General features: G+C 38.5%; 1 protein-coding gene across 5 annotated transcripts in view; it reads left to right on the top strand.

Annotated features, from left to right (window-relative positions):
* The window catches only part of LOC114143617 (protein diaphanous homolog 3-like), a 164,028-nt gene extending 159,146 nt beyond the window's left edge, over positions 1-4,882 (top strand). For all 5 annotated transcript variants that reach the window (XM_028015837.1, XM_028015838.1, XM_028015839.1 and 2 more), the window contains one exon: positions 3,167-4,882. In XM_028015837.1, coding sequence (XP_027871638.1) covers positions 3,167-3,513 — 347 coding nt within the window. In that variant the 3' untranslated portion in view covers positions 3,514-4,882. The remainder of the gene's footprint in view (positions 1-3,166) is intronic.
* Positions 4,883-14,653: the final 9,771 nt, after the last annotated feature.

The raw sequence follows: 14,653 nt of genomic DNA, 5'->3' as shown, positions 1-14,653 counted from the left end.
TTATATCTAATTATTTATGGAGAACTCTTACTTTTGTTGTTTTTTTAGGAGGAGTGGGGGGGTCAGCGGGCTGCACAGTGGCGCAGTTGGTAGCACTGTTGCCTTGCAGCAAGAAGGTCCTGGGTTCGATTCCCGGCCGGGGTCTTTCTGCATGGAGTTTGCATGTTCTCCCTGTGCATGCGTGGGTTCTCTCCGGGTACTCCGGCTTCCTCCCACAGTCCAAAAACATGACTGTCAGGTCAATTGGTTTCTCTAAATTCTCCCTAGATGTGAGTGTGTGTGTGAATGGTTGTTTGTCCTGTATGTCTCTGTGTTGCCCTGCGACAGACTGGCGACCTGTCCGGGGTGTACCCCGCCTCTCGCCCGGAACGTAGCTGGAGATAGGCACCAGCAACCCTCCCGACCCCATTAGGGACAAGGGTGAACAGAAAATGGATGGATGGATGGATGGGGGGGTCAGGCCTGTTACGTGTGGGAGAAATAATTTGTCTTTTCCTGTTCCAAATCTAATCAGATGTCCATACTGATCATTTTGAAAAGTGTTGCTAGTCACTCAGGCCCCCTTTTCTAGCAAACTCTTGATAACGAGACTTCGTTATCAAGAGACTTCGTTTTACACACGACGTCAGTCGTGTGTAAAAGTGGTAATGGACGCTCTGGATGTCTGGCTCGGTTAATTTTTTTATTTTTAGAAACTGCTCTCTCGTTATTTCCTATCGTGCCATACATAGAGTTCATATCAGGAAAGAGTATGCTAAGGCGGTCAAAATGTGAGGAAAGTTAAGCTGATTTTTTTTTTTAAGAAAGATTTACTTTCTATGTCTCGCTTGTGGGCATGTGGGCAGCCAGCTTACAATGTACTTTTTTCAAATAGTCAGGTGCTCAAACTTCAATGCTTACGAGTGTGCCTAAATGTTTAGTTAAATTGTTTAGAAAGTTGTTCATGCAGTCACTAATTAACCTTAAAACAGTTCGATATTGATTAATGTAGCGCCCTTACCACCGTTAGTCGACCAGTCACTGTGGTTTGGGTCACTGAAATGGTATGCGAGAACTAAATTTGATTGTTCTGCCGACACGTGTGTGGAATGTGCTTGGAGACCGGATTGATCTTTTCTCTGCTGCCCGCGCCGTCGCAGCATGTGTTCTATGGAAAACCTGTGCTGGTCTAGTGTTCAAACCCAAGGCCATCCAGAGCGGCAAATTTGATTAAAATTTGACTTGGCTCGTTCTCCCTTGCACCCTTTGTCAGCTGTTGGTTAAATGAGTCCAACCTGTTAGATGAGATATGTTTTACATCTCTCTGATGTGTTTTACAGCTTAGATGAAGGCATATGTTGAGAAGCTCGGGAAGCTTCAAAGGATGGGGCAGTTTGGTGTCACAGACAGGCAGAATGAGGAAAGAACTGAACTTGCCAGTTCTTTGATCATCTTCAGTGCTAAAGTCAGATCCCTGTTAGGAAAAGAAGAAAAAAAAAAGGGTTTCTAGATAAAACATCTTATTCAAGCATGCATTTTTTTCTGTTTTTGCTTCTTTTTGAAGTGCAAAATGTGTATATGTAATGATACCACGTTTTGTAGATTTTCAAAGATAATAATTAAGGCTGCTTGAAGTCCTGAAAGTGAGATTAAAATGAATGCTAAAAAAAATGTATCCTACATTTTCTTCACAATGAATATCCGCCTGCCTGTCCTTTTTCCCTGGTGTTGGTTTAAAAGAGATGTCAAAATGCAAATACTTAATAACACAATGCATTGTTCTCACAGCTTCAGCTTTGAATTTGAGAGGTTTTTTTTATGTTAAGGAAGAATGTTTGTGTTGTGCTGCTAAGAAAGACAGGCACAGATGCCAGAGTTTTAGAGGGAGGACAAAGGAACAGGATGTGATGGGCAAACTGGGAACGGATAGACTGCGGGGAGTAATTGTTAGCTGTTACTGTTCAGACTGTTACAACAGGAAGAAAGGACGAAAAGAGAGTGAGACAGTCATCCAAGGATTGAATCTTCAGCTCTGGTTAATGTTCAGTCATACCAGCAAAGTAAACACATGCTACTCATTTCGCCCCTCACTGCCTCTTGTTTGCTTTTTTTGGGTGGGTGTGTGTGTGTGTGTGTGTGTGAATGTCGAGAGTGTGATTGTTGGCTTTCTTTGCTTATTTTGCACTTGGGGTCCTTCTTCCCGGCTCTGCTCCCTTTATCCTTATTTATTTGTCAGAGGTGGTGTTCAGGGACGTTCCTTGTCATTCGTCAGCTTGGCCCATAAAACACACTGTCATGACTGACTGGCCACGCTCCAAACTCATTACCGATTGGCTGACAGAGCGGGTCGCTGTGTTCTGCTCTGCTGTGTTGACTCCTGTTTGCCAGACATTTCAGGCTCGGGAAACTTTAAATGCGCCGGCGCCTTTCCTTTCGCCGCTCCTCTCAGTCTCACACTCAAGGTCACATGAATATGGATTTCGCCTCCTCTTCCAGTGCGCACATACTGATGATGAAGTCTAAGATCTACTCACAGGGATTATAATTCAGAATGCAGGTTTGATTCTGGCAACTGGGCGTCGCTCTGTTCCACTGTCTGCCCGGAAACAAACATGTTTTGGAGGAATAAGAAAAGATGCAGAGGACTTTTGTGCGAGCGGAGAAGCTGCAGAAGGAGAATGGATGATGATGGTGGGAACGAGGGAGGTGGAGCCGGGTGCGGGGGCAACTTGTGAGAAAAACGTGAAAGAGAATATGAGATTGGAAAAGGCCAACATACTATGTTATTGAGTTTCTGTTGCAGTTGATCAGCCATATCCATTTTATCATAGCGAGTTGGCTGCACGCCACAGTCTGCTGCAGAAAATCTATCCTCATCAATGTGCATATGCACTGTATTTATGTCTGTTCATCCAGAAGAACTGTATGCATGAACATTTATTTTGCACGTCAACATGCTTGCTAAAGTGCTTATTACTTTCTAATACTTTTATGTTTGCTGCGTTATAACTGTCACTACATTTTCTAGTCACTCGTCTGCGTCTCCTCTTTGTAATTTAATCTGTAATCTGATTAACCTCTCTGGCTTTTCATTCATTTAACGAGGCACGCTTTCCCTCCTCCTCATTCTCCTCCCGCCTCTCTTCACTATTGTTCTCACTCCTTTGCCTTTGTTTTTCTCATGCAGAAAACAACAAGGCACCTTTGCAAAGGTCTCGCTCCCGGCAGAATGTAAATGCGAGCTCCGCGGCGTCAAAACCTCCCCCTGCCAAGGAGGTGCGCAATGAATCTGAAGGCTATCCATCTGTAGCCAGGGCCAAGGCTTCTGCCTGTTCTGAAGTGGGCCAAAAGTACAAAAACACTCCGGGTCACAGCCGTGGGCTGGACAGGGAGCGGGCGGCAGACAGAGAAGTGGTCAAACTGGCTGAGAGAAAGCCAGAAATGAAAGTGGAGAGTCCCGTCCTCCAGACGGCCGCCGACGCTAACGGAGAACCCGATGTGGAGGCTCTACTGGCCAGACTCAGAGCGTTGTAAGATTCATTTCTCATCACTGAAAGAAAATGTTACATCACAGCAAAAATGAAATAAATAAATGCTTTTCATGTAAGCTATGGATTCTCCTAAAACATTATCTCAAAGGACCAACATTGCTAAAAAGAGGAAGGAGGCGTGAGTCGCCACACAGTTAGTACAATAAAAGTAATGAGTCTGAATACTCAGATTTTAATCCTTAATGACATGAAGGTAATTAAAAACATAATTATATCCAAAAAGATTTAGTAGAACATGATCCTGATATGTGTACTGCCAACATACAGTAGCTACATATTAATCGGACAATTTCCGCTTTATACTGACAGATGTAACATTGCTCAGCAGCTCTATGTATTCTAGAGATATGCAGTGTTACAGAAAACTTTCACATTAGTGCTTTTTTGATTGTACTTTAGATGCTGGCCTTTGCATGTTAGCAGTTTAACACAATAAATTGTATTTGGTAATAAGAAATTTTTACGCTTTATTTTCTTCTATAATATATGTACTTTTATTCTTTTCTAAGATTTTGATATATTTTATACTCAATCACATAAAGGATAAAGCATTAAGCCATGATTATACTTTAATGGTACTTAAATCAGGATTCCTACACAGTCTTAAAAAGCCTCAAAGAACTGTATTTTCTTTCACAATCAAAATATTTTATTTTCTAGATTTTCTCCTTCCTTTTTTCCCCAAAAAGGACAAATATCTAAAAGTGCTATATACATGCAGTTATTTTTTTTGTCGCTATTGTTTATTTTATATTGAGTTATATTTAAATAAAATACTTTATCTTTGATTTGATGCATCTGTCCTTGATCCTTTGGTTTTTGACCTGTTGGCTGAATGTATACCCATACAAAATGTAAATGGTGAGTTTTTTATTTTCACTACTTTTTATGGACTCTTTAAATCTCGGCTGAATAGAATGTTCCTTACACAGGTGAAATATGAGCAAAGCTTGTATTTCTTTTTTTGGCATTTTTACAAAAAGATTGAATGCAACACAGTTCCAAACCATTTTTGTTTTCTAATATTTGATCTAATTTTCTGAGATTTCAAAAGTTATAAAAACAATAATAAGACATGTAGAAATTTAAGTCTAGAAAAGTATAACATTTTAAAATACTCCTACTAAATGTCAGTCTGTTTTTGTATTTTGTCTCTGATTTTTCATAACTTTTGTGTGACGCACCTACTGTAAATTTGCAGAAAAGGCTAAACTATTGTCTTAAGCGCTGTTGAAAATGCCGTGTATCTTCATTCTAACATTCCTTCTGTCATTACTCGTCAAGTGCATATTTTTGTCTTTATCTGTATTCTTCAATTTTATTGAAATATTTACAATAAAATTTAAGCAGTTTTCTTTTGCCTTTTATGAATATTTTTTGTCATCTGTGTATGTACGTTTTTTATCTTTAGCATTGCTCATGGTCATCATACATGTAGTTCTGGAGCAGATTTCTGAAGGTAAGCACTGATTACATCCTCACATGCCTGACCCCGAAAAAACCCCTAAGGAGCTTGAAACCACCAAAACACCTCATAGTTGTTAACAAGTGCAGACAACCTAACAACCACTGAACACCAGTTTGCAGCACCAGTCAGCAAGTAAAGCTCCAATAACATTTGTGGTGAGGATGGTGTGAGACAATCAACACGGCTCCAGGGAGTTCAGATCATCTGTTACATGTCTGTCTTCCAGTGTGATTTTTTTGTAATCTTTCCATAATCCCCTGGAGTACTGGTCATAACTGCAGCAACTTTACCACAGACACAATGCTGCTTGATCAAAATGTGTACTGGAACAGGTGTGTGAGCATATTGTAAATGCACTCTGCAGACAGCCTCTGTGTAAAAGCAGCAGCTATTTTGGTCGATATTGACACCTGAGGTGGGACGATCTGCATCTGACTGAGAGGTGTACATTGCTCCCCTTAGGATGCGCACCTTTCATGGCTTCCTGGTAAATTCTGTTTCTGTATACATGATGGATCATACAATAGACTTCATTTCACACAACTATTACCTAGATTTTATTTTATTTTTTTAATGAAAAGCCCTCTAATCATCTGCATAGAAAATGAAAAAACTAACTTATCTTCTTTTTTTAATACCTTTGGATCGTTAAATATTTCTAACAGTTTCACTGCAGACTAAAACCTTATTATTAAAAGCCTGTGTGAATTCGACTGTGTTTAAAAAAAAAAAAGAAAAGACATTAAACAGCACAGCACCGAACATATGCCTCCTTCATAACATAAATCACTGGTACATGAATATACAAAAGATTAAACCCAGAAGTCTTTTATAATCCGAGCAGAGACAAGATTGAACAGTTGGGGAAGAGAAAGCTGCAGACCAGTTAACCCACTATCTGACGAGGTCTGCTTGCATTAGCCTGGCAGCTGGTGAATCTATTCAGTGCTGGGAGCGGCACAACTGTCCTTATCTGGAAAAGAGCCAAAGACAAACATCTCCCCAGCGATGCAAACAGCCGTTTGGGGAAAGCAGAGCAGTTGCTAACTAAGCTCCTCCAGAGGCCTTGATATAGCTTTGGGTGGCAGCAGCACGCTTCACTTCAAAATCAAACTGAGGTGTTTTATGCTTCTCTGTAAGGTTGGAACACCAGTCTGGCAGTCATCAGTTAAATGGGTGATTTAGAGGAGAAGCTTTTTTTTCTTGCCTTTTCATTTTCCACTTTATCCAAGAATAACCTCTATTTTTGAATTGCTGGAGGTTTTCTTTTTAACTTTACAGAAATTATTTGAATCCTTAATCCCCACACATGTATGTTTCTTATATATGGTGTTTCTCCCAGGTAATTAGCATGCTGGAACATAGTTTTGATTTTCATGTTGTTTGGGTTATTAGCATTGCACCACGTACACATATGCCACCAGATTTGGAATAAATTTGCAGACAATATTTTTTACACATAAAGGTCACGTATAGTATGCAAATGCTAAGATATGCTTGGACAATTTAGAATATGGAAGAAAAAAAAGCAAACACCATCGCTGCAGCAAAAAGACATTTCAGTGACCCTTTCCTTAAATGTTAATGTACGTAAACGTAAAGCACTCAAAACTTCATTAGACTTTTGCTTTTGTTGAGGCACGTCAATCAAATTCAGTGCTCCCCTCACACCTTGCTCTAACTCAGATCTGTGATCCTTAAAGCGACTGAGGTGTCAAAGTGAAGTTAATTAATGTCACAAAAAATGGGGAGATTATTTAAAGATACCAAAGGGATTCTTGCCTAATTTTTTTTCCCACTGTTCTGGTTATCATTTAAAACAGTGCAGGGTAACAGCTGATGTAGAAACAAGTTCCAACAGACTGAGAGAAGTCTCTGATAGATCTGGACATCTGTTCGGCACAAAGGCAAAACATACTTCCATATGCTAGTAACAGGGGAAAAAAGCTTGTGCATAGTCCCTCAAGGTCCATATTTGCCAGTATTGAGAAAGAAATGATAGAAGTCGGTGAAGAAACACCTGGATAAGCTCTTGTCACATTTATAAAATATATGTTTTGAAAGAAGATAAATCATTAAATTTGTTGATGATACACCTTTCCAACTGGTGGAAGTGGTTGTCTGGATTGCATCAGTCGATGGCACTGCAAACAAAGAACAGATGGAGGAAAGAATGGATTCTGCTAAATATCAAAATCTGGATACAGCCATCTTGGAACCAGTAGAGTTGCTGAAACTCTACTGGTTGGCTTAGACAACAGGACAATGATCCAAAATTGGCCTCAAAATCCAATATGAACATGAGCTGAGGCTTTTGAAACAATGTTCACTGTCCTCTGGCCTAAACCTCTGAAAATCAGTGGCTGGATCTTGTAAATGTTTTTTTTAAGAATCTTACGGTGGCTAAGGATATTAATTACTGCAGCATACAGGGATGTACAAACTTTCCCACTTTACATAAAGTACCTTAAACATCTCAAACTCATGAACTACAAATTATTTTGTTAGCCCTTGATTGTACATGGACACATCGACATCAAACCAAGAGTTAAGCTTTTAATTCCTTATTATGCAGGCAGGATGCAGAAATGAATAAATTTTGATGCATTATCAGTGCAGACATGGTTTTGCTCTAAAAGTGCATCAGGAAAATGACCAGCTAAACTCATACATGCAGCAAATTGAAAGGAGGAGAACATAAGGAGGGAAGGATCTTGTTATGCTGAGGGAGCGTTCATTACTCAAAGCCTGTGTTCTATCCACGAGGTTTATCTTCGGGCCTAATAAAGTGGAGCAAAACATATTGTGCAGCAGATTGCAATTTGGGCTTCTCTGATTGGAGATGGAGTTAAAAGTGCGTCGGAGGAATTTCGAGAATAGTAGGAAGTACAAAGCAGATCCGCAGATTTCTTTTCCCAGTGAGTGAGAACTCTGCTGCGCATAAATGCTCATATGCGTCTATTGTGGAATTTCATGGTGCTAAGATTGCTTTCTATTTTCAGGTTGTTTAGAGGAATCATTCTGTAATCTTCTGCTGATTGTGTCAGTTGCAGCTCTGGAAAGATGTTTTCATCAACACAACCTTCGAAAAATGCTAAAGGTATGCTAAATGGGTTGTCAAATACATTCTGCTGGAAATGCACCTTCTTTCCAAGATTATGCTTTACTGTTACAACATATTTGCACTGAAGGAATTATGTCACGTTGTTATGTTGACGCAAGTAAAAGTAGCATATTGTTGTAGATTAGATGCCACTTATAGCAAGTATGCACTAAACTGCATGAGAACCTCTGATTAAATGAGCACAACTTGGGAATTATTTACACATTCATCTAAGCATATATGTATTTGATTGTGGAATTATTGCTATCTTTTAGTAGCAAAGTCCCCCCACCCCTTTTTTCCATTACCCACCTCCTCACTGCAAGGAGCCAAGATAAACTTGGGTCCTTGTCCAGCCCTGTTTGTCACAGTTTAAGTTGTTTAAAACTTTTTAATTAGCGCTCTGACTGCAGATATGGGCAAGGCTAGACAACTGGCTGTGCTGTCGCCATTATCTGACACATGAAGATCAACACACACCTACTTTTTGAATTACATGTTCTATTTTATTTCCCGTTTAAAAGATTGGGCAAAAAAATGTGTCTCTGTGTAGCATCATATTCTTTTACACCTTTGAAAAACGAAATTGTGGATTACTAATGAAATGGCTTACAGTTTTCAGACTGAAACTGCAACAAAAAATATTGGCACTAATTTTTGGCCCCTTCCCCTTTCACCTGATAGCACCTGTTAAAAATTCACAATTGCTTCTCTGAGGATGAGAGAAAAACTATTTGTTTTTATCAACTCTTTTTGGTGACATAAACAGTATCATACAAACCCTACCAAATGTAAAACAAACAGACACCTTGATCATTTATTCCTCTTTCCAAGAATCTTGTCAGAATGTTTTTATTTTGAATAACATGGAGATAAAACTCAAACATGCACCTTGTGAATAGGAGAGTAACCTGAAGCTCAATGTTTGATCAGGCTGGCACATCAGCTTGTCCCATGACAATCCCAACTTTTTTTATGTCATCACTCTTCTAGATATGTTTTCCCTCTTTCCAAATCAGCACAAAAACATGAGTTCATCTCAGCTGACATTCTGTATGTCCTCTGAGATGAAGTGTGTACAAAAAAATGATAAAAACCCTGATTCCCTTGATAAGGGGGCTCTGTGAATACATGCCTTAACTGTTGGCATGTTAAGAAATATGAACCGAGTCACCTCTTTTTCTTTTTAAGTGATTTTTCCGACTGTGCTGCAGTTTGTGCTCAGTGTGTCACCAATTGTTCCACATCTGCTTGTTGGTCTCATTGTAATTAATGAATCTGTCTGTCGATATGGACCAAACAAAGTTACTTTGCCTCTCAATTTTCCTTCTGAGAATGAAAAGAAGGGTTTCTGATTCAAACTTCATTAAGTCATGTCTGCACAGAACAGTTTGCTCAAAGCTCCATGTGGTCTTTCAGACCAAGCAGACAACTATGCAAACATTTTCACTTTCCCTTCTGAGCTATTTGAAAATTCCTTAGAAATTTGCATCACCTGGCCATTCTTTGTGAACTATCTCTCACCTGTCTATTTTTTACTTGCTTAAGTGTTTGCAGTAACCTAAGCGTTGTCAGACCTGTCAGCTCATTGCAGAGTTCCCAGCTGCAGTTTGACTTTGCTTTCACTCTAATAAATTTCTTTTGGAGGAAGTTTTTGCTGTTCCCTAACAAAAAGCAGAAGCTTTGTTAGGGGACTGAATATTAATTTCAGTCCAACTAAAACTAAACAAAACTATTATTGGCCGGACTTTGCCAAGGTAAGTAGATTCAAATGAATTACATCATAAAAAAAGTTGATTTGTCACACTCATTCTATTCAAAAAGGAAAGTGTGTATATTATTTAGATTAATTGCATACAGACTTGCGTATGTCAAGATTTTACTTAACAAAATTCAATTTTCAGAGGACTCTAAAAATAGTTACTTAACACACAAGTGTTATCTTAAAGCTGCAGTATGTAACTTTTATAAAAAAAATGTTTTTTTTAATAAGTATTTATTAAAATTGTCCCCATATCATGATCGTATATGTTTTGAGACAGACAATCTGTGAAAAGACAGATCTTCTACCCCTCCTCTGTGTGCTGCTATTTTGGTCTGAAGAAATGTACCTCTCCCGACCAAAAACAGCCAACCAGGGCCAGAAGGAAGGGTTTAGCCTTGTCAGTCAGACTCATGTGCTCGCTCCTAAATGTATCAGTGGCTATGCCAACTAGCCTGAGCATTTACAAAGGGCTCTGCTAGCTGCTGCATACCACAGAGGAAAGGGCGTAGGGAGAGAGAGAATGAACGGAGCCACATGAGATTGCGAATGACAGCGCTAAGACCCGCCCCCTGGCTCCGATTGGTTGTTTCTAGTTAGCGTTGGGAGAAAAGGAGCTAAAAAAATATTTATAGATTATCTCTGCCAAAACATAGTGACAGCTTTAAGCAATTATCAGAGAGACTACTTATTTGATAGTTGTCCAGCAGGCAGTAATTCACAGCCTCCCCTAGAAATGTAAACCAAAGAGAAACAGGTTATTCAGAATCAACATTAAAGGGAGATTGTGTGAAAGAAGCATATCCAGGGTTTGGGCTTACAGCTGTGTCACTCATTAAGCTAAGCCACTCCTAAACACGAGACAATGTTTGAAGTACCTGGTTTAATGAGAAAAAAGGCTAGACTGTTGCTTAGGGATCCAAAGTCCAAACCATAAACAGATTCTATGGCGTATCTGTCAAAAGGATGAGAGACACAAGACCAGCTAAAGGTTTCCGCCTGTGCTTCCTTTTCGCCTCAGGAGAGCCACAATCTGATCTCTTTCATGGGATGCTGAATTCATGCTGTAATAAATGCTGAGACAGTTAAGCCTGGAGGGCAGTGCACAGTAAGAATATTCTAATTGAAAAGGAATATTTTATTGACCAGTTCGCCAAACTGTGCGGATTAAATGCAAACAAGTGTTTGTTGTCGGAAAACGAGGTTTACTTTTAAAATTTGTAAAACCATACAGTACTCCCCAAAAACTCACCAACTGAAGATCATGATTTCTACACAAACTTGACATATTTCCTGCATCTGTTTTTCTCGTTACCTTACTTGTCAAATATCACAGCAATGATAAATGACTAGTTTGACATGTACAGTTTCCAGATTGATGGGTGCAGGAGTAACAAATAATATGCTTACACACTTAAAAGAAGGAAATCTGCTTGTTGTCTACATGTTTTTTTTTTCTTTCTCTGTACAATCTTAGCATCTGTATTCCATGTCTAACTCAACTGCACTACACAAACTGATGTTATTTACATAATTTGGACAAGAAATTGATTGTAATTGAAAGAGAAGGCTGCAGCTCTCAGATCAGCAATTCTTGTAGGCATGTAAGAAAGCTTTGATGGATGACTGTAATTTTGTCTCAATGTGTAGGCTACCAATAGGTAAACAGCAGCTAGGGCATGTTCAACATCATACTCTCAAATTAAAGGGAAAAAAAAGCACTTAAAGAAAAATGTCACTCAGTCTTTCACATGAATTTGGAGGTAATGAATGTAATGTGTTTCCTTGACAAGGACAGCAGTGAAAAGTTAATACAGTTTCTAACTTTTGGTCTGCTGACAGGTGAAAGTAATGGAAAGTAATGTTCTGCTAAATTTAATATCAAGCAACATATTTTGTTGTAGTAAGAGAAAAAAGTTATCCAAACCAGACTGATCATGTGAAAACAAACACCTACATCTAATATGGCAGCAACTTAAATCTAACATTTTAAATAACTTGGTCATATTTGTTAGTCAGTCAAGTTTAAATCTTAACCATGAAAATGCAAGAAATCTATTAGGGGTCAAATAATTTTTCACCAAACTAGCAATTCTGCAGCAATTCTGTGTAAAAAAAAAAAAAAAAAATCTTCACTGAATTGTTCAATTTTTTTGTTTTGTTTGTTTCTCTCTTCTTCTGTTGTTTAAGTAAAGGTTGCATCATGGATTATTTGTTAGCAATGTTTTCTTCATCCTCTGTGTAGTCACTTTAGGTGTGAGTGTGTACAGCTGACTTGTGTGTATCTGTGTTTCCCTGTAATTGGCTGGTAACCTCTCCAGAGTGTACCCCACCTTCTTCCTAATGACCACTGGGAACTCTATTTTCTAACCTATTTTCAAATTCAGCAACATTTTACTCTTTAACAACATTCATCTTATAGTTTTTGTATCTTTTAAGTAGTTATTATCTAACATGCAGCATATTCCTTTTTTCTAACATTTTTAATGGTCTCTTGAGCAACGAGTTTTTTTTCTAAGGATTTCAATTGCTTTTTTTTCTGTCTTTGATTGCAGTCCAGTGACCAAGTTCAGAGGATTTCCATATTTAAATAAACCATTTAACTTTTGGTCTACAACTATTGCAGACGAAAAAAAATCTCTCAAGCTATGACCAAAAGAAGCAAAGAACCGATTTTAAAGTTGACCCTTAGCCACTTAATTACTAAAAACGTCTCATAAAGACAAAATGTGATAATATAAAAAATATCAAAGATAATAATGTTACACTTAAACAAGTATTTGAATGCCAACATGGAGGGTTTAAGATGAAAACTTGGCCCACATTTGAAAATAAAAAATGTGTCTTTTAGAACTTGTGACAGCTGTTTGTTGGTCCTTCACACTCTCCCTCCCGTCTTAAGAAAATGTTTATTTGCTTTAGATCGTTGGGGGTTGTTTTTCTTCTTAAATTTAAAAAGAATATTTTACCCCAACTCTCCTTTCTATAAACAAAGAACAGTTGAGCAGAATGGTCCCGGAGGAGTGAATGCTGCAAGTCAGTGAGTCAATGCAATCAACTGGGTTTCCTTAAATTGAAAACTTTTTTCAGCGAATTTGAATAATGAATTGAGCTTAATGGACTGTTTGATAACTAGGAATGATTTGAATGCATGTGAAATTTAATTGAAAGGACTTTTTTTTTGTAAAGTGCCTCAAGAAATTTATTGTGAACTGCCACTATAAAAATATACTGAACTGAATTGAATAAAAGTTGTAGAAGTCCAAATAAAAGCTTTTAAAAACCTGGAAAGTTTGGGGTTTTTGGACCGTTTTTGGAGCTGATGTATTGAAAAAAACAAAGGTGGTTCAAAACATTTCCATCAATCTCTGAATTTCCATTCCACTGAATCCACTGAAGCAGTTTCCTTCCATTGTGCAGAAAACCTGAACTAATCCAATACACGTAGTTATTATAAAAAACCCCAGTGTGCATTTGATGCCAACATCCAGACAAGTGACCCTCAAAGACAGATTTTATTGTCACCAGCTGGTAGATTTACAGACTACCACCTTCACAGCGGAGCTCTGTCAGAACGGATCAATCCATGTCTGTCAAATCATCCATACAATTACTTTTGAACGTCTTCTTTCAAGTGGCCGGCCTTTATGTAAACACACTCGCTTGACTCTGTTACTGAAACGCTCACTGAGAGCTGTGCTCTAACTGCTGATCTCCACCACTTGACAAATCTCAAATTAATTCTTATTACGGGACTGAAAGGTGAGCTGTTACGATGCCTGTGCAGATGATTCTTCTGAGTAAAATGAAAATAGTTTTTTTCTTCAATGCACGTTTAAAAAAAACCCTTCCAATTTGAAGACTTAGTAATCATGTACTAAACTTTATTTTAAAAAAATACCTGGCAACCAGTTGAAAGACAGAATCTTGATCTTTCCATCATTGTGATTGATAGACAGTCTTTTCCTTGTTTGTATGTCTGAGTTGAAAAATTGTTGTAATTGCTCTGGTTTCCAGAGCCAACATGTGCAAGCTGTTCCTAAAATTCTGCACACCACTTATAGTAAATTAAAGTGAAAAAAAAAGAAAGTTTGGATCACTGCCATATGCTTTTCCTGTTTTTGCCTCCTAAAACTGAAGAGTTGCTATTTTTTTTTTTACTTGTCATTTTCAGATCTCAACTCTGAAGCTGCATTAGATGCCTCATTGCTTTGTGGCAGAGCTCGACACATCACTGCAAACTCAAACCGAGTCACCTTGCTACTGGGCTCACATCCAGAAGGAGACCGTAACAGGGCAAACCAAAGTCCTAAAAGTGTTGTAAGAGGACAAGGTGGTCTCTCTTTCTGTTCCTTGCTGTTTATTGATTCAGTCAGGCCCCCTTTTTTTCACTCAACATTTGTGTCTGTGAGAAGTAGTGTCTGAGCACTCAAATCAGGAATAAAATGTTCCCACCTTCTTTATTATTCCTCCCTCATCTCTGTCTACTTTCATTGCTTGCAGTGCTCTGTTGCCCTGTGCTTTCTTTACTGGGGCTACCTCCATCTGTCACTGCAGGTGTTTTTCTGTTTGTTGTCTGTATTTCTTTGATCACTGCTGCATTACACCAGTGTAAATTTGTGCCCTCGTGCAGTTGTTTGTCTTTGTTGTTCTGTCGCGATGCGTTAATGTTGGATGACACTTTTTTTTGTTGTTAAAACGATAAAAGACAGAAAAATTTGTCCCTCGCTGCTTTTCAAATTGCAGCTACTTGGCAATCATGCAAATATCACAAGGACTTATTGAATACC

The sequence above is a fragment of the Xiphophorus couchianus genome, chromosome 4, assembly GCF_001444195.1.
Source record: "Xiphophorus couchianus chromosome 4, X_couchianus-1.0, whole genome shotgun sequence".
Lineage (NCBI taxonomy): Eukaryota > Metazoa > Chordata > Actinopteri > Cyprinodontiformes > Poeciliidae > Xiphophorus > Xiphophorus couchianus.
This window is presented reverse-complemented; position numbering and strand designations above follow the sequence as displayed.